This window comes from Protopterus annectens, chromosome 8.part1 (genome assembly GCF_019279795.1).
Source record: "Protopterus annectens isolate FY-2018-M chromosome 8.part1, PAN1.0, whole genome shotgun sequence".
Classification (NCBI taxonomy): Eukaryota; Metazoa; Chordata; order Ceratodontiformes; family Protopteridae; genus Protopterus; species Protopterus annectens.
The window spans coordinates 351278921-351303390 of record NC_056742.1 but is presented as its reverse complement, the minus strand read 5'-3'; the positions used below and the strand labels follow the sequence as shown (position 1 = coordinate 351303390).

The window sequence follows — 24470 nt, the reverse complement described above, 5'->3', positions numbered from 1 at the left end:
ACTGTGATAGATTTCTTACATTTCTGTAACATGTATATATTGTTCCCACTGTTGTTTTTTTTTTTTGTATTTTCCATTGTTGTATTGACTTGTTTCCTTTTCTTGTCAATTGTGGGCTTCCCCGGGCATCCCACTGAAAAAAAATGTAGGATTTTCCCGATAAACAAATGTAAAATAAAATAAAATAAAAATAAAATTATTGTATGAGTCCATGTCAAAGGCATTGGATAAGTCTAGAAAGATAGAGGATACATATTTGTTGTTGTTTCTGTGATGGTTGACAGTGTTAGTGAAAGACATTAGAGCAGTGGTAGTACTGTGGTATGGATAGAAACCATGCTGAATACTGGATAGTAGCTTGTTAGTATGCAGGTAGTCCATGATTTGCATGAGTACAATTCTCTCTAGTATCTTAGGCAGAGGTTAAAAGATAGCAATTGGTCAGTAGTTAGATAGATCTGTTGAACTGCCTCCTTTGTGAAGTGGTATAATATGGGAAGTTTTCCAAATGGTAGGGATTTGGTGTTCTGAAGTGGATCTGTTGAAAAGAATGGATACTGGGTAGGCAATTACCTCAGCAGCTAGTCTTAGAAATTCTGCTGATACGTTGTCTGCAGCTAGTGTGGTGGGCTTTAATTTCTTAAGCACTTTTTTATTGTCTGAGTTGAGATGGGTTGAAGGGAAAAGGTGCTATTGTTTTTTCTTAGAATAGGAGTAGTTGAAGTAGGAGTGGAGGTCTGTTTGCTAGAGAGGGCTAAAATAGTTTTGGTAAATTATTTATTGAATTGAGTAGCAATGTTATCTGAATTATTAGTAGTGGTGAAGGAGGGTGCTGGCTTTGCCAGGTTGGAGTATGTTGTTTATTGCTGACCAAAATTGTTGTGGTTTTTCCTCATGTCTAGTTTGGATATCAGAGGAGTAGTTTATTTTGTCCTGTTTAATTTGTTTCTTTGCCTTGTTTCTACGTTTGTAATAAGTTTGCTTTGCAACTTGGGACTTAGTTTTGTACCACTGTTCCCAGGCTTTGTCTCTTGAGTTTAGCAGTGACCTAGTTTCTTTGTTTAGCTATGGGGAAAAGTTAGATTTTACTCTTATAGTCCTGGGAGGAGCCTCTGTGTTTAAGATAGAAAGGAAGGCAGTGCTAAAATATTCTACAGCATCTTCTAGGGAAAGTAGATTAAGTGGTGACCAGTTACAGTGTTTGAGAGTGTTTGTGAGTCATGGGGGTTAAAGTGTATTTTGTTCCTTATTTGTTGAGAAATAGTTTGTTTTGATGGGTTAACTTGTTGCCTGAGTAGATAGGTTGGGAGATGGTCACTGAGTGAAGGAAGTGGGCTGGTTTATTTGTTAAGATCAAATCAAGAATGGACTGCTTATTGGATGACTTGTCTATCCTAGTGGGAGTTTGAATGAGTTGGGTGAAGCCATACAGGTTGATGTGATTAGTGTGGTTTTGGGAGTTGGAGGTTGACCAATCAATATTAAAAGTCACCCATAATTATTGTTTCCTGGAGCAGAATTTTGTGGTCCAGTTCAATATATTTTCTAATGTGTGGATGTTGTCTCCAGATGAGATATAGGTTCCAATTATGTTTGTATGTTTTTTTGAGTTAATTATAAGTTTGGTAAATATCATTTCAGCATTGTCAAAGCTGGGGGTGATTTGATCTAAAGCTTCTAGGGAAAGGTAATTTTTAAAGAGAAAGGCTACACCACCACCCCTTTTGCCTTTTCTGTCTAGATGTAGGATATTGTACCCTGGAGGGAGAATCTCATTATTAGCAATATTGGGTTTAAGACACGTTTCGGTAAGTAGTATGATTTCAAGTAAGTATAGATAGAGGTTGGCATAAAGCTTATGGACTTTGTTAGTGATACTTCTAATACTAGTGTTTAATAGTAAGAGATCAGCTTTGTTTCTATGGGGAAACTGTTGTTGGTTCACAGTAGTTACTATTTTTGGGGAGTTGTGCAGTTTAGTCTAGTATTTGGGCCAGGGTTTGGGTGAATGTCCCCACTAACAGTTAGTTTGGATGCTATATTAACTAAAATTTTTAGGATTTTAACTATGTACCTATCATATTTCTGAAAAAGTCTGCGGGTGTTGGGGTGGGGGAGTAGACAGTACTGGATATGCAGAATTGTTGTAGTGTTAAAAATAGAGGATGATATAATAATGTATGTTGGTTTAAGTTTTTGTGGATAGAGGGAGGAGGTAGTATGGGATGGGATTGTTTATTTTAGTTTGGTGTGGTAAGAGGAGATATGAACAGCTAGTGTTAAGACTATTAGTGTAGCAGTATGTAAGTGTAGTATATTGTTGGAGTGGGGCTGAAATTGGATGGGAGCAATTTTTTTGGTTTGATTGGAGCTTTGTTGTTAAGCATTGTAGTGGAATTGATGTAGTTTAATGTGAATTGTTTGTATTAGTATGGGTTATGGCAGGCAGAATTTCTAACTTAGCACAGACTCTACCATGTATGGTAGTATGCGGTGATTGGTTTACATGGGTTGGGGGAGTGGCTAGTTTAGAATAGATGTAGGGAAGGTGAGGGTGAGTGGGAATGGGGGTAGGACAGGGTAGCAGAGTAAGCCCGAGCATAGCAAGGGCAAACGGAGCAGGTCAGATCTGATTGGAGCCGCGCACAAAAAAGAAAAACAATCTACACTCAGGTGAGAAGTTCAGGAGTAAAGGTCTATACCATCAGATTTGCAGTTTCTAGGTTCACAGCAATTAGCATTGTGCCAGGGTATAGTTTAATAATAACAGCTACAGTAATACTTTCTGCTATCTATCATTTATGGTTGTCAGATAGTTTAGATTAGGGGAATTCAGTACAAAAAGGGGAGGCTTAAAACTAGTTAGACCTGGTTCTGGTGATGTACACACCACACAGATTATATTCATAAAGTAGCAGAAAGTATACTAGGAAGTATGCTGACACATGAGTGGAGAATGGAAATTCTGCTGATAGGGATGACTGCGCTTAGGAGTGCAGAGAATAAGTAAGAGGGGGGGACTTGAATTTACTGGAGGAAGTGGGCAAAAGGAAAGGTAATAGGCCAAGAAGACATTTAAATTCCAGTCTAATGATTGCCTTCCCTGTCAGGAACTGATAGAGTATAGAAGAAGAAAAAGGGACAGGGGAATCATAAATAAAAGATCTGCACTTGTTGAGGTTTTAATTGAATCTAGAAGAGAAGCTGCTGTTAAAAATAGTTAATTAGTAGGGCATATTAAATATTGCATGATAACTATAGGAATCAGAGGAGGTCAGAAATTAGCAACACATGTTTTTTGATTGTACTGTCTTAACGCCTTATTGGAATAACATTAATCTCACTTTACAGGCTTTTTCTGGAGATAAATTTGTTTTATCTAAATCACTAATATTTTTTAACATTCCTATTCCTATAGGTGTTAAAAATGAAATATCACATTTTGTGGTCTATACTATCAATAGTGAGAAAGGTTATAACTCAAAACTAGAAGAATGAGTCTACACCCTCCTTCAAAGAATTTATAAATATTGCAACTGAAGTCTGTCACCTGGAAATCATTACAATTAAATCAAGAAAAAACAGGAATACCTTTTGCTACAATGCATGGACAAATCTTAGAGATCTGCTTGACAAGTAAAAATAACTGTATTTTGGATTTAATGTAATGTATGACTTGATGGTTAATGGACACTCCTGTAAATAGTTATTTTTTTCTTTTGTCTGTGAGGTTTAGTTGAATTTTTTTTTATTTATTATGTTCACAAATCATCTCTGACTGTAAATACTGCTGTGAATATTTTACAAATTGAAAATCTAATAAAAACTTAAAAAAAGAAAATATTGGGAAGAAAGATTAGACAAACATTTCACAAAGAAACAATGGCAGGACATTATATATGGCTCCCAAATAGGCAACAAAATCTAGAAGATTTAGGATCTTTACCTGGATGTGTTTTCATAGATACTTTTATACCCCAAACAGACTCTAACATTTTTTTCCTCAGGTAGATGGCAAATGGTGGTGGTGTAATGGGGAAGAAAGAGTTGCCTGGGAGCATATCTTCTGGGAGTGTAATAAGTTGACAGACTTTAAAAATTCCCTACAGAGTACTCTGTCAGGAATACTGGGCCAGCACATTAGTGTTTTAAGTATGTTACAGGATCTGAGTTTTCTAGATATAGTAAGGCCTTGTTAAGTTTAATTCTGGCGGCTGTCAGGAAAGCAATTACTATAAAATGGAAATCAAAGCCTAAAACAGCTACACTATTGTAACAGAGATAAAAGAGCAGGAAGTGGTATCTATAGAAAGGGTAGGTGTAAATTACATAGAATAAATGGAAATTGTGAGAACAATGTATGTAGAAAAACTTTCTGGAGCAGGAATGAGATTTAACAGAAGGCAGAAACTGAACAATTTATGTCACGTTGATTTGATTATATGGTATAGAATATATGCAATGTATAATGTTTGTAAATGTGAACTTGTTAATATGGTTTGATTACTTTTAAATAATGTAAGTTTGTCTAGTTAACAATTAGTAATTTAATAAAGGTGTTTAAAAAATAAAAGCCTTACAGTCTAAAGACAACCAGAAGGCCTTCTACAGCTATGTCCAAAACATCAAAGGCAACACACACAGTATGCCAAACTGGAGATCAGTGATACCACATTCACTGAGCAGAGTGACATAGCAAATTTGCTGGCTGATAAATTCAGCTCAAACTTCACCCCACCCCCACCCCACCCCACCCCACTCTCCCATGAAATAACTACTAGCATAACCCCTCTATCCAACTATTAAGAGGAACAGGTCCTGGTGGTGCTAGCTAAGGCCAAAAACCCAGCCTCAGTGGGTCCTGACAATATTGTGGAATGTCTGCTAAATAGCATGAAACATGACATATCAAAACCACTTGAGTAACTTTTCAGCTATAGTGATAAACAGGCTTTGACCAATGAGAATGGAGGACTGCAACAGTTATCCGATTTCACAGGGGTGGACAGTCAATCAACTCCATAAACTACAGACCTATTAGTCATGGAAATGATCAGCAAAGACATAGTCAAACTTCAGACTATGGGCCCATCCCAGTATAGCTTCGTCAAGGGAAGGTAATGGCTACTAAACTAGGTGGACTTGTTTGAGAAGGTCATCAAGGCAACGGATGAGGACATAATTGTGCAAACCACCTACCTGGACCTGACTAAGATGTTTGATACAGTACCCCACTCAGGCATCATTAATAAACTCACTGAACCACTGGATTTCCATTGTGTGTGTGTGTGTGTGTGTGTGTGTGTGTGTGTGTGTGTGTGTGTGTGTGTGTGTGTGTGTGTGTGTATCTCTGCATGTGCATGTCTGGTAAAGGTTAAGACAGAGTCTGACAGCAGTGAACTGAAATGCAATTACAATAGCTATTATAGATGTATAAAATCATTCATTTAATCACAATCTGGTATCTGCATTGTGCCCAATGAGGAAAGTGAATGCGTGTTTACATGTGGGGTGTGAAGTTACACTGTCAATGATTTACACAGTGTGTTTGACAGCAATAAAATAATCTGTTACTAGTTCTATCATTTGTTATAATATATAAATATGAATAATGTATTTCTTTATTCATTTGATCAGAATAAAACATTTAAAATATAAAGAGTCAAAGTGTCTGGGACTGCTGGGCACATTGTGTATGTGTAAATATTAAATATTTACATAACTTATATTTAGATGTAAAATACTTCTATACTAGCAACAATTACATATCCTACATCAAATCTGAATCATTATGGGAAGGAACTATTTTACATCAAATGTTAAAAATGCATATACTAATAAAAAAATACAAAATAATTTAACAGCCCATTTTCAAAGCACAATAATGCCTGTCAGGGTGGGCAATACTGGGAAGTAATTGCCTCTGGGTATACTCTCTTAAATATCTGTAAGTATTCAACTCTATACAACTTTGTTGTAGTCCAGAGGTGTTCACATACAGTTTTTAGAAAATTATGAACAAGTATACCATATATACAAGGTTTTTAATGTCTGTATATAAATCATTTGCTAACACTGACTGTTACATTGACTCCAAAGCTAATGAATGCGATAAGATCATATTAGTGAGAATGTGTTGGTGGTTATCTAACAGAGAACTGCACAGTTAACAAAATATAATATTTTTTAAAATATCTACATAGAGGAGATTAAGTTATCAAAGAATAAATGTCTATGCAAAATAGTCACAAAGGCAAGTATAATGTACGATATACAGGAATTTTTTAATCCATGAAAAAAGGTCTTGATTTTTGTGTGCATTTGCACATCCTAAAACTTAGATGTAGGGATATGCCCAAAAGTTGGACAAAACAAACATTTCCATTGTTGGTTTTGGTCCTCTTAATATGCTCACAAGTTCCCTGGATTTCATCAACAAACTCTCCCTGAACTAGATAGTTAAACTGACTAGAGGGGATTATACTCTGGGCCTGGTCCTTACCAACATGATTTCCTAATGTACTATCTCCTTGGTATCTCCTCTCCCAATTAGGTTGAATCATAAACTAGTGACTTTCACCTTTAAGTATTAAAAACCCACAGATGTCAATTTATCAGAATTCATGGATTTCAGAACTACAAATCTTATCAATCTCTATGATGAAGTTTCACCACTGGCTTATCACAGCATAATCACTGGCATGGCACAGGGAAATTCTACTCCCACATTGTTAAATATATAAAGTTTTGACACTGGCTTATCACAGCATAATCACTGGCGTGGCACAGGGGAATTCTACTCCCACACTGTTAAATGTATAAAGTTTCGACACTGGCTTAGCACAACATAATCACTGGCATGGCACAGGGAAATTCTACTCCCACATTGTTAAATGTATAAAGTTTCAACACTGGCTTATCAAAGCATAATCACTGGCGTGGCACAGGAGAATTCTAATCCCACATTGTTAAATGTATAAAGTTTTGACACTGGCTTATCACAGCATAATCACTGGCGTGGCACAGGGGAATTCTACTCCCACATTGTTAAATGTATAAAGTTTCAACACTGGCTTATCAAAGCATAATCACTGACATGGCACAGGGGAATTCTACTCCCACATTGTTAAATGTATAAAGTTTCGATACTGGCTTATCACAGCATAATCACTGGCGTGGCACAGGAGAATTCTACTCCCACATTGTTAAATGTATAAAGTTTCAACACTGGCTTATCAAAGCATAATCACTGGCGTGGCACAGGAGAATTCTACTCCCACATTGTTAAATGTATAAAGTTTCAGCACTGGCTTATCACAGCATAATCACTGGCGTGGCACAGGGGAATTCTACTCCAACATTGTTAAATGTATAAAGTTTCAACACTGGCTTATCAAAGCATAATCACTGACATGGCACAGGAGAATTCTAATCCCACATTGTTAAATGTATAAAGTTTCAACACTGGCTTATCAAAGCATAATCACTGGCGTGGCACAGGAGAATTCTACTCCCACATTGTTAAATGTATAAAGTTTCAACACTGGCTTATCAAAGCATAATCACTGACATGGCACAGGGGAATTCTACTCCCACATTGTTAAATGTATAAAGTTTCGATACTGGTTTATCACAGCATAATCACTGACATGGCACAGGGGAATTCTACTCCCACATTGTTAAATGTATAAAGTTTCAACACTGGCTTATCAAAGCATAATCACTGACATGGCACAGGAGAATTCTACTCCCACATTGTTAAATGTATAAAGTTTCAACACTGGCTTATCAAAGCATAATCACTGACATGGCACAGGGGAATTCTACTCCCACATTGTTAAATGTATAAAGTTTCAACACTGGCTTATCACAGCATAATCACTGGCGTGGCACAGGGGAATTCTACTCCCACATTGTTAAATGTATAAAGTTTCAACACTGGCTTATCAAAGCATAATCACTGACATGGCACAGGGGAATTCTACTCCCACATTGTTAAATGTATAAAGTTTCGATACTGGTTTATCACAGCATAATCACTGGCGTGGCACAGGGGAATTCTACTCCCACATTGTTAAATGTATAAAGTTTCAACACTGGCTTATCAAAGCATAATCACTGACATGGCACAGGGGAATTCTACTCCCACATTGTTAAATGTATAAAGTTTCGATACTGGCTTATCACAGCATAATCACTGGCATGCCACAGGGGAATTCTACTCCCACATTGTTAAATGTATAAAGTTTCGATACTGGCTTATCACAGCATAATCACTGGCGTGGCACAGGGGAATTCTACTCCCACATTGTTAAATGTATAAAGTTTCGATACTGGTTTATCACAGCATAATCACTGGCATGGCACAGGAGAATTCTACTCCCACATTGTTAAATATATAAAGTTTTGACACTGGCTTATAACAACATAATTACTGACATGGCACAGGGGAATTCTACTCCCACATTGTTAAATGTATAAAGTTTTGACACTGGCTTATAACAACATAATTACTGACATGGCACAGGGGAATTCTACTCCCACATTATTAAATGTATAAAGTTTCTACACTGGCTTATCACAGCATAATCACTGGCATGGCACGGGGGAATTCTATTCCCACATTGTTAAATATATAAAACAAGCAATCCCAACCATATCTGAATGCAATGAAAAAATTTAAAACAAATCACAGAGTGATCCACCAGCAAAACTCTGCAATAAAAGAATAACATTTTTATAATACATAGCATATCAAAGGACCCTCTAAGCCAAGGATTGCATAAAAAACTGGGGAAAAATGAAAAATGCCATCAGGAACACAAAAGCAAACCAGGAACTTAAGTTAGCTTCAGAAACAAAGAACAATTACAAATCCTTATTTAGTTACAAGAGAAAAGTAAGAAATAATACCCAACATCGCTCAGAACTTATCCAAAGCATCATTACCGTCTCTGTCCCAGTAGGTACTGCCAACATACTACCAAGCAAATTCAGTGCAATATCCACCCATGAGATGACTATCTAAAGCCCACTTATCCCCGATGATCTCAGATCCTTCCTCCCACTGCCATCACTTAAGAACATATTTTGTTTGATGATTCCAAAACTAAAAATACTTCCTTCATGGGACCTAACAGCATAACTACTAGTTTAATAAACTGTACTAAACATGCCCTGCCAGAGATACTTCTTAAAGGATTTAACCTGAGTCTGGCCACTAGCTTTGACCCCAAGGTTTGGCTTGTAGCAGCAGCACCAGAGATTCTACTCCACAAGAGTGGCCTTATCAATGACTCTGGAAATTATATGCCCATTAGTCTGACAAGACATATCTGCAAAATCATGGAAAATATTACAACAAACTTGATAAAGTACAGCATTAAAATCTCATCATGTTAGACCTGCAACGGTTTGGCTTTGTTAAGAGTAGATCCTGTCTAACAAGCTGTTGGCATACCTTGGCCTGCCAAAGGCATTTGATACCATTTCCTATGTAAGTATAATTAGCAAGCATAAGACATTGAATCTGACTCCTATATGGTAAGATGGATAGCAAACTGGATAAAATACAGAAACCACATGGTACAGGTAGCAGAGGACTCAGACTGTATGAATGTCACCATTGGTGTACCACAGGGCTCTATGCTAGGACCCCTCTTTTTTACTATTTGTCTTTCTAGCCTCCAGACCACAAACCAAGACCTCTGGCTGAGCAAGTCTGGAGAATGACTGTAAGCTGAGAGCCATTGTCAGATCACCCTCAGATACCCAAAGCCTACAGAAAAAAAATTAGACTTGTGAATACCTAGTGAACTAAAAATGGGCTTAGACCAAATGATAAAAAGTGCAATATTGCTATAGACAACACCCCAATCCAAAGTGAAAATTTTGTTAGACCTAGGAACATGGGTTGATAATTCCCCTTCCTTTGGGCACCACATAACAACACTCATTAGGAAGTCCTTACAGCTGATTTCCAAGGAAATATCATCCAAATCTAAGGAGGTCATTGCTCCCCGTACTCAGCATTTATTAGGCTAATTATTGAATACAATGCACCCTTTGGGAAGTAGCTCACTAGACATATCCTGCAATCAGAGAGATCTCTTCTTTCTTAAAAGTCCTAAGTTATCAGAAAAGACTAGAAGCGATCTTCCTATACTCGGTGTCCGACAGACTCCTAAGAGGAAATCTATACTTCACCTTCAGAGTCATTAGAGACCCAGTGGTCCTACAACTGTTGTATCTCCACAAATCAACTAGCCCCACAACCATGAGGGTCAGAGATCTAAATCTGTCCTAGCACATAAATAATACAAGGTGCAGAGATGGGGTTCATTACTTAATGCATCCCCCACCTCTGTAATAAAGCCCTACTACATATTGAACAATGTGATGCAACATCTTCTCTCAAGTGAGAATTGAATGATGACTGCATGGGGTATTCACAAATTTAGCCCCCATTTTCAGGTCAGACCTCCTTGAGAGTGGGGTTTCACAAAGAGGAATGGTATTCTCAAGGCAAAAAATAGTCCTATAAATCAAATTGCTTTGCATTTCTTATGATTCTTTTGATTCCTATAATGATTATCATTGTGACCATAGTTTAAGACAAAAGCATAGCTTAGTATTTTTTATCCTCTCATTTTCATCTTTCTCCTTCCAGTTATCCTTTTTATTCCTCCATACAGGACTACAACCATGCCTATTTATTCCCCAAAAAGCAAGAAAGTCATACAGTTCCATTCATTCCCTGGAGGTGAAAGATAACAGGAAGCATGCCCAGTCTGCCAGGCATGGAGACTCCTCCATCCCTAACACAACCTAACCCATTCCTGCAGCAGCTGCACCTTCTACAATGTGATGCTGCCTCTGACAACTATTCCACATTTCCATACAGATCTTCTCAGCTGTATGCCACATAGAGTCATCTAGTGAACCATCTATACTGTCTCTTGTGTGGATGTGTGGCAGCAGGATCAAGCCACCTTTTTCAACAAAGTAGAGCAAACCATCAAACACCACTCATTTCCACACCCTCATCCAGCTCTTCACACTGTCCTTTCCATTATTCAAATATGGGTCATGTGATGCATAGTCAGAGGTTCATCCATTTTCAACACAGAGATGAGCTGTAATTTAATGTCTTAAAGAGAAGCTACATCCTAAGCACCACTTTTTTCTAAACTCAGAGTTTATTTTCCTCTCTCCAAAATTATCCAAGCTCTGTCCCATGAATGATTCAGATGTATAACCCTCTCTGTGTATTTCTTCTCTATTTCAAAACATACCATGTTGAGTTAGAATGAAATATTGTGACACTTTATTTTAGAATGTGTCTCCATGACTCCCAAATCTTATTGCTAATTATAGCCAAGATCCTTGAATGAGAAAAAAAAAAACATTCAGCAAGTGGTTTATGCAACTGCTTTGTTTTTCTTAACAATGGGTCCATAAACCTGTTGAGTTTCTGAAGATTCAGGTCCCTCATATTCTTGCTGTTTAAAACAGAATAGTCTCTATTGCCCTTCTGAAGCACATCTATATATTTTTCAGAGATGAGTTTGACTGATGAAGTAAGAGTGTGTGTGGGGGATACTTTAGCTAAAGAAATTATCATAAAAGCAATTAAATTGGTCTCTCTGGGAATGACTAAGTAAGTCTGTTTAAAAGTTGGCATGGAATATGCCAAGGAATATAAATTAAAATGTAATATAAATTAAAATGCATCATTTATAAAAAAATATGTTCATACCTCTCAACTGTACAGATTTTCACAGAATGTCCAGATTTCTGCATCATATTTTTAGTCTGTTCTCATAAAAATTCTTCTGACAAATCACAGGCAAATCTTTGAGGGTTGAAGTCAGAACATAATGAGAGGCATTTGAGTTTCAGACTTCATACCCTTCTAAAAATTCATGCTAATGCAATTCTATCAACTTTTTAAGTTTGTAAGAGCAATATTTAAGTGTCCCTGTTTTTGGGTCATTGTCCCCCCCATTGTTTATGGCTTTGTCCAGATATCTTGCTGTAAGAGGTTGAAAGGTATGATGCAAATATTCTGTCTAGCAATTCTTAAATGAAATACTAAAGAGTATTCTCAAGTAAATAGAATAAACTGAAACAAAAGGAAAGACAAAAAATGTCATGATGGAAAAGGACATGCACTGGAGGAGAAAGCACCTTTAGCTGAAAAACAGAAAAATGTCGATATGGCGGCCTCATCAAGCTATTTGTGAGTAGAACAATTATAAAGTCATATTCATGGCCTAGAAAGAGGACTTTAGTGACACACAGAAAACCAACAGATTTTTTATCATTATTTCTAAACACAATGATTTATTGATAGTATGCTATGATTTCATCATTCTCGCCCCACACAATCTGAGAAAAAGTTTCTTTATTCCTTAGAAAATTAAACAATTGACTTCCACAGTGCGTACTTTGTATACTTAAAGTGGGCCCTTCTTGCATTATTTAATAATTTGTTATTTCTTTAATCGTCTTCATTATTATTTACTGCGTGCAACACTTTAAATTGGACGGTATGAAAATAAGATGACAATAAGTTATCGTTAAATCTGTTTTTTTAGGTAATGGTGTGGATTCATGGTGGAGCTTTAGTGAGCGATGGAGCCTCTAGTGCTGATGGGTCACCCCTGGCAGCTTATGGCAATGTTGTGGTTGTAACAATTCAGTACAGACTTGGAATCTTTGGATTTTTCAGGTGTGTGCATTAAAGCTTTTTATGTACTGCTAAATACTTTTTTATTGGAGATTCAAAACCTAGAGAATATAAGGCATGAAATGAAAAGTCTGTGATGAATCTGAAGTCCTTGGTTTTATTTGGTACCAAAATATAAACTTGAATAAAAGTCTAACCCTTAGTAGCCTGGTAAGACCTCTTGAATGGCTCTTTTCTGAACCAGGATCAGTTCTCCTTGTCTTGCCACAGGCTTCTGATAGGATTGCATGTCATGTCTGGCAGGGAAAGTGACTGTGGCTAGACAGGGGAAAGAAGCAGGATTGTAGATTCTAGATATTATAGACCCCCTGCTTGTCATGTATGAACACCTTCCACATATATAAGTGGAAGGACAGAGAACACAACCACCAACTGCCTTCAGAGTAGGATAATTGGGCAAAGTTTCAAAAAGCTGAATGCTGGGCCCCGCTGAGGAAACATGGTATCTTGGCTGTTCTGCCAATTATAGTTATGTCTGCATGAAAAGCCCTTCTGAAAATTGTGCTGCCTCTGGTAATACCTTCCAAAACAAAGCCTCTATTCCTGAATAGGTGTTGGCTGTATGTGAACCAGAGTTGGTGAGGACTCCACTGCATTTTTTTGGAGAATTAGCATTGGTAAACTGTTTTGCCTTACTCCAAAAGCCATGATGGTTTTACCTTCTTATTCTTGCATCTCAGGTTTGAATTTTACTGCTGGACTAAAGAACAAGGTTCAGTCAAATGGGGTAGTGTCATATTCCTGGCAAAATCTATAAGGCAGAGCAAAGCAGGGGGACGTACTACAAATGCTGTGCCTACCACCTTCACTGAACCATTCCCGTATTATGTACCAGGCACACAATTAGATGAGAGAGGGACACAAGGCTTGATATCTGACATTTGTCTCATTCTTCCACATCCCTGTCTGTCAGTCCATCCAGAGTCCTGGATGCTTCGTTGACTAGAGCCCACTAGAAGCACAGCAAATGAGACATGCAGTTTATCACCCTCAGAATGAAAGTGTAAGAAATGTAAATTTGTTTCCATAACCAATCCATTGTGGAAGATTCCTTATTTGGTAAATGGGCAGCTCAGTTCTAAGATGTAGGAGTTCTCTTCAAAACAGCTACTGTGACTATGGACTTCACTTGATTGGACCCGTCTGCAGCATGTCCTGTTATTAAGAGGACATAGTATCTTATCACATCTCCTCAGAATAGTACCTAATATGTCAAGAATCTTCTGTGTAGTCAGTGGCACTAACTGGACCATCTAAACCACCAGGTAACTGCCTTAGAGTAGTAGCAGTTAGAGTAAGATTTCACAGAAAGAAAGACCTCCTGCATGAGGTGTTCTTGTAATGAAAGGGTTCCTGAGGTAATATAACCTCTAAACATGTCAGTTCCAAAATGTATCCTAATTTGGGGTTATCAAGTAGGGACGGGAGAATCTTTTTTCCACATCTTTGTCTAAATTTGAAGTGGGATGATTCAAAGGTGAGACAAGGTACTTCATCTTGCACCTCATCTTCTCACTCCACCTCACTGTGGAGGATTCCAAAGAGGAGGACAATATTGCTGTATCCTGCACAGACCCCTGAATCCTCTGTCTTATACAGGATGTAGGGCTGAACCAAAGAGGTGGTTCATGTCTTGTCCTGTGGGCTGAACCACAGAGATGGTTCATGTGTTGTCCTATGGCTGACACCAAAAAGGTGCTACTGCTGAGAAGAGATACCTATGTTATTGTTACCACCACCAAAACTGATGATATGCTATGATACCTTACATCAAGGGATTAACACCTAAGCTAACTCGGCCTGAACATAGAATCAAAAACCTACTCCTGGCCCATCCATGAAGCCTCTGTAGTGACCCCCTCCAAGATCAAAGAACTAACGTATCAATACAGAGGTTCAGTAAGGCCACTCCATGGATGGAAGAGTTAGCCCCGAGGGAATCAGAACAGACACTGACCCTGAATCACAATCTGCAGCAATGAAGGCATTGACATTGGGAAATGCAGTGTCACTGATGCTGCCAATATCAGTAGGGACAAGCTCAACAGCTGCAGCCACAAAAATCGAAGCCACACTCAACAGTGACGGTTTAAGTGATGCTAACATTGAAGAAGGGAATCAAGTGGTGGTCTCTGCAGGACCACAGCCAGGACAGGGCCACTGAGAAAAATGTTGAACAAACAGCTGAAAAGTAAGATAAAGAAGGCACTGTGCTCCCACAGATGTTAGGGGGAAAAGACTTCTGAGGTTACATATGTTGCATGTTCAAAAATGCTTAACATGCTTTCTTATGATGATGTTCTACAGAGACAATTCTATAAAACCTGATAAATCTAAGAGAGTAGGATCAGGTAGTATGCATCTCTGCCTCATACGTTTGAGAAGATACTTTGCCAGTGTGGGACTGGAAACTCTTCTGACATTACAGAGAAACCTAAGCAATACCTGAAAGTAAAAACTCATCATACTTGGGTTTCTTAGGAGGAGGAGCTGACAAATTGCTTCCTTTGTCCTCAACATACTTGTGGGATGAAGAAAACACATCAGAAGACCTTGAAATAGCATAATCATTACAGGGGTCACAGTCTTTAACACCAACCTACAACACCTCTCTCTTGAAGAGTAAGATGTTTCAACCTTGCAGAAATGTCAGTCCCCAAAGGGTGGTCTTCCCCAAACATTTTACACAAATCATGTCTATCCTGTGTAGGACGTGTATTCTTGCGCTTGTTTTTTTTAGACTCACAAGACTTTTCTTCACTCAAAGTACAACAAACCAATACCTACTCATCAAAGCAACTACAAAACACCTAACAAAAAATCAGCCAGATGTGAGTAGGGAATGGATACCCACAACAATTCTGACAGAAAATAAAGACAGAATATGAATGGACTGACATTGGTAATGAAGAGTCAGAATTAACAATAAATAAAAATCTATGAATACTTTACCAAACCTAGCACCAAAAATCCTACAAATAGAAAAGTCAGCCTGAGGAAGGGTCCTAAATAGAACATCATTCTGTGTAAAGGGAAAGGGCTCAGTGATAGCCTGGGAAAGTTTTAGTTGCCAGGCATTGACCAGCCATTCTTAGTCCTCGTGGTGATTAAAAGGAACAGCCAATCTCAGATATTATCTTACTAAAGTGAGAACAATGTAAGAAGTGGATTACAAAGGAAAAAACATGAAATTGATGTATTTCTAGCTTGTATACATACAAAAAGAGTGCAAAATTAACAAGAATCTGTAACTGAGAATTAGTTCAAAGTGTAGTGTTTAACCCACATGATGGTGCAGAATGTAACACGATGTCTATTCAGATTCAAAGATCTAAGGTTGAAAAAAAAATAACCTGAAACATTCCATACATGAGATACATACTTCTTCAGGCCATAAGATGATTCTACTTGGTCAGAAATAGCTTGCTCACAAATATTTAGATAAGACATATTAGGCCATTTAATTGGTCAAAAGCCTGGAATATGAAAAGAGTTCCTGATGTCCATGTGAACAGTGATGGTTTGATTCATAATTATCACTAGTCAGGGAAGTTTGCCAGGTATGTATCACAGTGAGCTAGATCCCATCATAATACCAGTTTTGCATGCTCCAAGGAAAATTCAGTTACATTTACACATAAGTATGAAAGGGATTTGCTCAGAATATACACCATGGATATCATTAAGAAAGAGAAGAAGCCAACTGATTATGTGAACAGTTTGCTTAAGTCTGACAAGATTAATATATGCATAAATCTATAAGATATTGAAATCTATTCTCATTGTACTATGTTATGAACTTACTGTAACATTTGTACTCTTTTACTATAAGATCTGCTAAATGCAGCTGTAACTTTTATTGTATAGGAATGTTTTGGACATCTCTGCCTGGGTAGTGGTTTTAAAGGGTCCTTAGATAAGCACCCTAATTAAGCTATAAAGTACATAATTCACTGTATACTATAGTTGTTACTAGTATGCCAGCTACAAACATTTTTTGTACCTAGATGATAATCAGAGAATTTTTTAAATCAAACTAGGTGGAGAAAGAAGCCATTTATATTTAGCAATTGCATAGGAAGCTGCATCTTCCCTAAACTTACATCTGGTATGTCATTAGTTCCCAAAGTGTTTCACAGAACTATTGCTATTGCACAGATTATTGATGAAATTAAAAGTTTTGGTAGCCATACTGATGATATGCTGGACTACAGACCAACCAGAAAATAAGATGACAAAATACTGGTTCATTTATTGAATGAATTGAAAGCATACAGTCCTAAACTGAGCAGTAGTAAATTGTAAGGTGAAAGTTACATTATTAAAATAAGAAGGCTTGAAACTAGGCAATGAAATGTCAGAGGTATTGCACATTTACTACCACCAGAGGATAAACAAGCATTTATGAAATTTCAGAACATATTGCACTATCTTTTCATTTTTTTTCTGAATCTGTTTGTAGTAACTGTACCATTGAGGATATTATTGGAACAAAATCTATCTGGAGTGAGGAGCAAGAAGTAAAGACCTGCTCAAATACTTACCTAGTAGAGCACCTAAAGTGAAGTATTTTGATGCAAATAAGTAATTTACAATAAAAACTGATACCAGTTGGAATGGTATTGGTGCAGCGAATTTGCAAAAGGAAAAGACTGTATCTGGTTCAAGAGCATTTAATGAATGTCAGAAAACAGACGTTAAGGTTGATAAGAAACTGCTTCCAGTTGTCTATGGCTTTGTGTTTCATCAATATTTTTATGGAAAAAAAGCTCATGTTGAAAATAACCATAATTTAGAATATTTTAAAAAGTCACTTCAAAATGCCCTTCCAAGGTTGCTATGAGTGTTATGTATGTAGAAATATGACCTGAAAGTAAAATATAAGCCAGAAGATTAGATGAATATAATAGATATGCAGAGTCATTCATGCTTACATAAGTAGAAACTGAATTTGCTGGAAGTCAAATTTGCCATTAGCTTTGCACAACAATTACCCATAAGAGAAAAGAGGATTAAAGATATTCAGACATTTATTAAAGAAGATCCACAGATTAAAATGTTAATGTTAAAATAGTTATCCATGAAAGGTTTACCTGAAAGAAATAAAACGGTATTCCAGAAGAAGTTCTGCCTAATGTTAATTTATTAAATGAGGGCATGCTCTGTAGGGTCTATGTTATATCCTCGAAGAGGCTTTCCATCAAACGCCTCTTCATTGACACTTAAACAGTGAAGCAGAAAACGCAGAACATTCACATCAGTGATTTCTTTCCCTGGGAAAGAAATCGCTTGGCCATCCCTGTTAGTTTGCCTTTTTTCCCACTGTAGTGCAATCTCAGAGTTGGTATATTTAGTTAGGGAGTGTGTGGTGGGTACATCCCCCCACATTGGGGCCCCACTTTGCTATGTTTGTAGTGATGTGTTTTTGTTTTGAGGGCAAGTGATTTCTTTCCCAGAGAAAGAAATTGCTGATGTGAACATTCGGCATTTTCTGCTTTCATTGTTTATGTGTTGATGAAGAGGCATTCGATGGAACGCCTCTTCAAGGATATAATATAGACCCTGCTCTGTGTCAGCAGATTCGTTGTTCAAAGCATACAATCAGATATTACAAATGAGTTGAGAAAATGTTGGAAAGAATAGAGTCTTATTTGAGAGTAGTTGACTCATTAGTCACTGTATGTCATAGAAAATCACTGCCACTGCTGTTTCTGTTTGTATGCCAGCAGTGATTCATGTGTCAAGGCTTTTCTTTCCACTCCATGGTTATGCAGCCACATTTTAAGAAATAATAAATGATGTGAAATTGTAATCAGATATTTCACTACACATACAAAACAAAGTGCAGAGCTGCAGTACATGCAGTTCATAGCAGCATAAAAATTCATGAGAGCCAATAACGTCTTACCCATTCCCAAGAAGTTTAAGGCCAGTACAGTTATTTTGTAGTATTAAGAGAATGTCTGCTTGACATGTGTTGACTATCACTAGAAGATTCCTGGCTTCATGCCAGCTGGACTAAAAGCTGTTGCTGCAAGGCATGGCATTATTGATTTTTTACTTGACTCACTGGTTTGCAAGACACAATCACAAAATCAAATGTTTTTTTTTTTCAGAGAAATGGAAGTTCCAAGTCCTAATTATTTTATTTTTTATTTAGATATTTTTTTAATTAAGTAATTAGAGTGATCTGATGACCCCTTCAACTATGACTTAGGCTGCAGAATCTCAATGAATTGAAAATTGCTTCCCTTACATTTCTTTAAGTTTCAGTTAACTGGAGCTTCAGCCAGACAAAAAAAGAAATGGTTCAAACTTCAAATCATCAAAACAACTTGTAAAGTGTTTTTGCTATGAGGGCAATGTCCTACAGCTCTGTTATATAACATGGTACCACCATGACTGCAAAAATCACAGAGAAAAATACCCCAAACAAAGCGAGTCACTGTAGGCATACAAATAGAAACTGCACTTGCAGTAATCATCTGCGACAAACTGTAACCAATGAGTTGAACATCAGTGATTTAAAAATCAGAGTTGAAACCTCAACCAGTTGACACTAGATGAAGAGTACGGTAATACAGCACCTTTACAGAATGTAATTTAAATAGTAAAAGATATCCCAAAACTTAATTACAAAAGTGTGTAAATCAACAAACCAGAGTCAAACTATTTATTTATATTTTGTTGACCTAGTGAATCTCATGCAGCGGTAGCCTCTTAACTGGGAAGACTCAAGGTGGCATTCATACGGACTATGGGACCAGGGTACACAGGTAGATGGGACCTCAATTAAACATCTCATCAAATGTATGGCAAACTCAGAAGTACAGCACCTCCTTATGCTGCACTGCAGTTTTAGTATGGGAAAATTAATTTAAGCACCAAGTATGAAAAGAGAGCCCATGGTCTTCTGATTTCCAGCAGCAAAGGAGAGCATGCTACATGCTACCTGCCCGGAATGATACCACAGTATAAGGACAAAATGATTGACTTCAACAATTGGCTAAGCTTCTGGTGTCATTCAAAGGGGATCCAGTATCTGTCTGCCTGGGAAGACATGATCAAAAAACCACGATGATTTGCCAGTGATGGTCTGCACCTGTCACCCCTGGGATTCAGGTTACTGGCTAAAGCTCTTGCCACCCCTATAGTGCCTTTTTTAGGCAAGGTTTAAAGGATAAAACCACCAGTGTAACAGATACAAGCATGCAAAATTTGAAGGTAATGCTACTCAATGCTAGAAGTCTAAACCTCAAAATGCACTCTCTCGAGGCACTCCTAAAAATGGAGAACATCAATATCTGTGCAGTAACTGAGACCTGGTTCAAGGCTCCATAGAGCACCCCTACAATACCAGGCTACAACTCTTACCACACTTTTCGGCCACAAAACCAAGACTGAAACACTAAAGGTGGAGGAGTGTCCATATTCACCAAGGATATTCACACCTCCAGGCTAGTTGCCCAACACAATGCATCTGAAATTCTCCAGGTGCAACTAACACTAGGTAAGACTGCAATCCAAATTGTAGCTTACTACAGATCCCCCACCATGCCCCAAGATTCTCACTACACCTTTCTAAATATATTGAAAAATATTAAGATACAACCTAACACCCTAATACTGGGTGATTTCAACTACCCTGCCATTAACTGGGAAAACTACTCGGGTACCAACTCCTTTTCCCAACGGTTCTTGGAATTCATAAATTCCAATGCCCTGGATCAACTAATCCATTGTCCCACCAGGAGATCCAATATCCTAGACCTGGTCATTACCAATATGGGAGAAAGATGCTCCACACAAGTGGTCACCCCCTCATTGGTCAGGTCTGACCATAAGCAAATCACCCTTGACATCCACATCCCACCCCACCCCCAGTAAGGAAACCTCCTTAAAAAACTTCTCCAAAGCCAACTTCATGCTACTGAAGTCAGAAGTGACAAACTTCACAACACCCATGCAGATGGGATCTGAAAGTTTGTCTGCAGAATCCTACACTAAGGCACTGTACGAGCACATCCACTCGTGCATGAATCGTGCCATCCCAAATAGAACCAAGATCCTCTTCTCCAAAAAAAGGAAGCCAATCTGGTGGTCCCCTGCTATAAACAAACTATTCAACAGAAGGAAGAAACTGTTGCAGAAAAGAGGAAAATCCCAGGATGCAAAAAATTCCCTCACCAGCCTCAGTAAGAAGCTGAGATCCCTCATAAAATCCTCAAAAGCTAGTTACGAAAATAAAATTGCCAAAGATTCCAAAGACAACAACAAGGCATTCTATAGTTATGTCAAGAATCTAAATGGCAATGCTCAGATCTGCTCTGAGCTAAAACAGAATGGCATTAAATATACTGATCCCAAGGATATTGCCAATATCCTGGCAGATTGATTTAGTGCCAACTTCACCCCTCTCACCCCCTAAAGGGCCCATCTCAATACTAAAAGATTGCCAAATTCCCGTAATCATGACCACACAGGTAGAAACCGCACTCTCCAAAGCTAAGAATACAGCATCCATGGGACCAGATGACATCCCAGGCTGTGTACTACATGAACTACAAAATGAACTGGCACCTCACCTAAGTGTCATGTTTAATCATAGCCTCACCTCAGGCTGCGTGCCCACTGAGTGGCGCACAGCTACAGTTATCCCACTCCACAAGGGGAGATCCACCTTGGATCCTGGGAACTACCATCCCATCAGTCTGACAAGCCTGATCTGCAAGGGCATGGAACGCATTATCATGGAACTTATAAACAAAGACATTGGCAACCTTCAAACACTGGACCCCACCCAGTCTGGGTTTGTGAAGGGCCAATCTTGTCTCCTGAATCTGATTGACTTCTTGAAATTAGTCTCCAGAGCTGTGGACGAGGGTAAGGTGGTCCACACAGCCTATCTGGACCTCGCCAAGGCCTTTGACACCACCCCCCACTCTGGAATCATAGATAAACTTACTAAGCTGGGCATAAATCCATACATCACTCGATGGGTTGCCAACTGGTTTACTGACAGAACCCAGACTGTAAAAGTAGCCGACTCCAAATCCAGCTCCAGACAAATGACAAGTGGAGTACCTCAGGGGTCAGTCCTGGGACCACTCTTGTTTCACATCTACTTCTCTGAAGTACAGGCCAACACTAAGGGACTCTGGCTAACAAAGATCGCAGATGACTGCAAACTGGGAGCCATTATTGAATCCCCAAATGATGTTGATATTCTACAAAAGGGCCTCACAAAAACAGATGCCTGGTGCCAGAGCCATGGGCTCAAACTTAATGCCAAGAAATGTATAGTTATCCCCTTTGAAAAAAAGCATGTACACATGAATTACCACATAGGTGGCAGGACACTAAACATTGAAAGTGTGATGACAGACTTAGGGACACAGGTGGACAGTGGTCTCACTTCTGATAATCACATCACCACAACAGTCAAGAAATCCTTCTATGTGGCACACCTCATCACTAAGGGCTTTTCATCCAGAAAAAAGGAGATCATTGTCCCACTGTACTCATCCCACATTAGACCCATTATAAAGTATAATGCCCCATTTGGTATGTACCTCACAAGACATCTGCAACAGCTGGAAAGGCCACAGAAATACCTCACTAAAAGAATCACAGCCCTAAAGCAAATGCCATATGCTGACCATCTAAAAAAACTCCAGCTATACTCTGTGGCATATCGTCTACTCAGAGGCAATCTCTGCTTAACATACAAGGCCATGTCAAACCCTGAGCTGTTAAACATGCTCCACTTAAAGAAATCCCAGTCCCTCAGAGCCACACACTCCAGGGATCTAAACCTTGTCATCACAATGAACAAAACATGCTGGAGGGATAGGTTCCTGACCCAGAGACTCCCCATACATGTCAAGCAGAGTGCCTCATTGGCCCTCTTCAAAAGGAACCTTGATAATTGGATGGGAGATAGGAAATTCACCCTGGGGATCATGTCAGTCACCCTGCTAGACAGGGATCCAGATAAGTAAATATTGTGGGAAGAAATATCCAGGGAATTGTTATGGCTAGGCTTGTATAGGCCCTAGGGCCGATAGCCTAGTACCAACCTATTAACCTATGAAGCTATGAACATGTTAAACCACTGGCTATATATTTGTAAGTAATATATACCAAGTATACAACAGGAAATGTGTGCAGATCAAGATAGCAAGTAAAAATAACTGTGTAACTATGCCCCACTGTTTCACTGGTCAGTCAGTTAAGAAACCAGATTAGCAGACATTCAAGAGGAAAGCTATATCCAAATCTCTAGGTCATTTGCGGTCATATGCAATCTGTGTTTAAGCTGAAAGAAATGCATTTGATGAAGTTACAGAGCAGTAACAGACCAGAGATGTACTCTAGTCCAAGGTATTCAGCTGTCACCTGTGTATTACTAATGGGTTTCAATCTGAAAATACAATTTTTGGTTACTACCAGGTTGAATAAGGAGAAAATTACAGTCAGCTGCCTGTCGGGTGCCAGGATCTGCCACATAACGCATGCACTTAAGTCACTCCACAACAAGTACAAATATGACTCTGTCATTGTCCATGTTGGAGTGAATGACTTGAGACGTACCTCCCTGGACTACATGAAAAGAGACATGGAAGAGCTCTCGGATCATGTGGCCCAGGCAGGTATGACCCTAGCCCTGAGTAGCATCCTGCCTTCGCCCAGAATGATACCACAATATAAGGATAAAATGATTGACTTCAACAATTGGCTAAGCTTATGGTGTCATTCAAAGGGGATCCAGTATCTGTCTGCCTGGGATGACATGATTGACAGACCACGATGTTTTGCCAGAGATGGTCTGCACCTGTCGCCCCTGGGATTCAGGTTACTGGCTAAGGCACTTGCCACCCCTATAGTGCCTTTTTTAGGCAAACTTCAAAGGACAAAACCACCACCATAACAGGTACAAGCATGCAAAATCTGAAGGTAATGCTACTCAATGATAGAAGTCTAAACCTCAAAATGCACTCTCTCGAGGCACTCCTAAAAATGGAGAACATCGATATCTGTGCAGTAACTGAGACCTGGTTCAAGGCTCCAGAGAGCACCCTGCAATACCAGGCTACAACTCTTACCACACTTTTCGCCACCAAACCAGGACCGAAACACTAAAGGTGGAGGAGTGTCAATATTCACCAAGGATATTCACACCACCAGGCTAGTTGGCCAACACAATGTGTCTGAAATTCTCCAAGTGCAACTAACACTAGGTAAGACTGCAATCCAAATTTTAGCTTGCTACAGATCCCCACCATACCCCAAGATTCTCACTACACCTTTCTAAATATACTGGAAAATATTAAGATAGAACCAAACACCCTAATACTGGGTGATTTTAACTACCCTGCCATTAACTGGGAAAACTACTCATGTCCCAACACCTTTGAACGGTTCTTGGAATTCATAAATTCCAATGCCCTGGATCAACTAATCCATAGTCCCACCAGGGGCTCCAATATCCTAGACCTGGTCATTACCAACATGGGAAATCAATGCTCCATACCTATGGTCACCCCCTCGTTAGTCAGGTCTGACCATAAGCTAATCACCCTTAACATCCACATCCCACCCCCCCCCCCCCCCCAAAGAAACCACCAAAAAAAATTCTCCAAAGCCAACTTCCTGCTACTCAAGTCAGAAGTGACAAACTTCATGACACCCATGCAGACGGGAACTGAAAGTTCAACTG

General features: G+C 38.7%; 1 protein-coding gene across 1 annotated transcript in view; it reads left to right on the top strand.

The window, feature by feature from the left end:
• The window catches only part of LOC122810347 (fatty acyl-CoA hydrolase precursor, medium chain-like), a 520290-nt gene that overhangs the window by 117607 nt on the left and 378213 nt on the right, over positions 1 to 24470 (top strand). The window contains exon 4 of the mRNA XM_044081928.1: positions 12600 to 12733. Within this exon, the coding sequence (XP_043937863.1) occupies positions 12600 to 12733 (134 nt within the window). The remainder of the gene's footprint in view (positions 1 to 12599; positions 12734 to 24470) is intronic.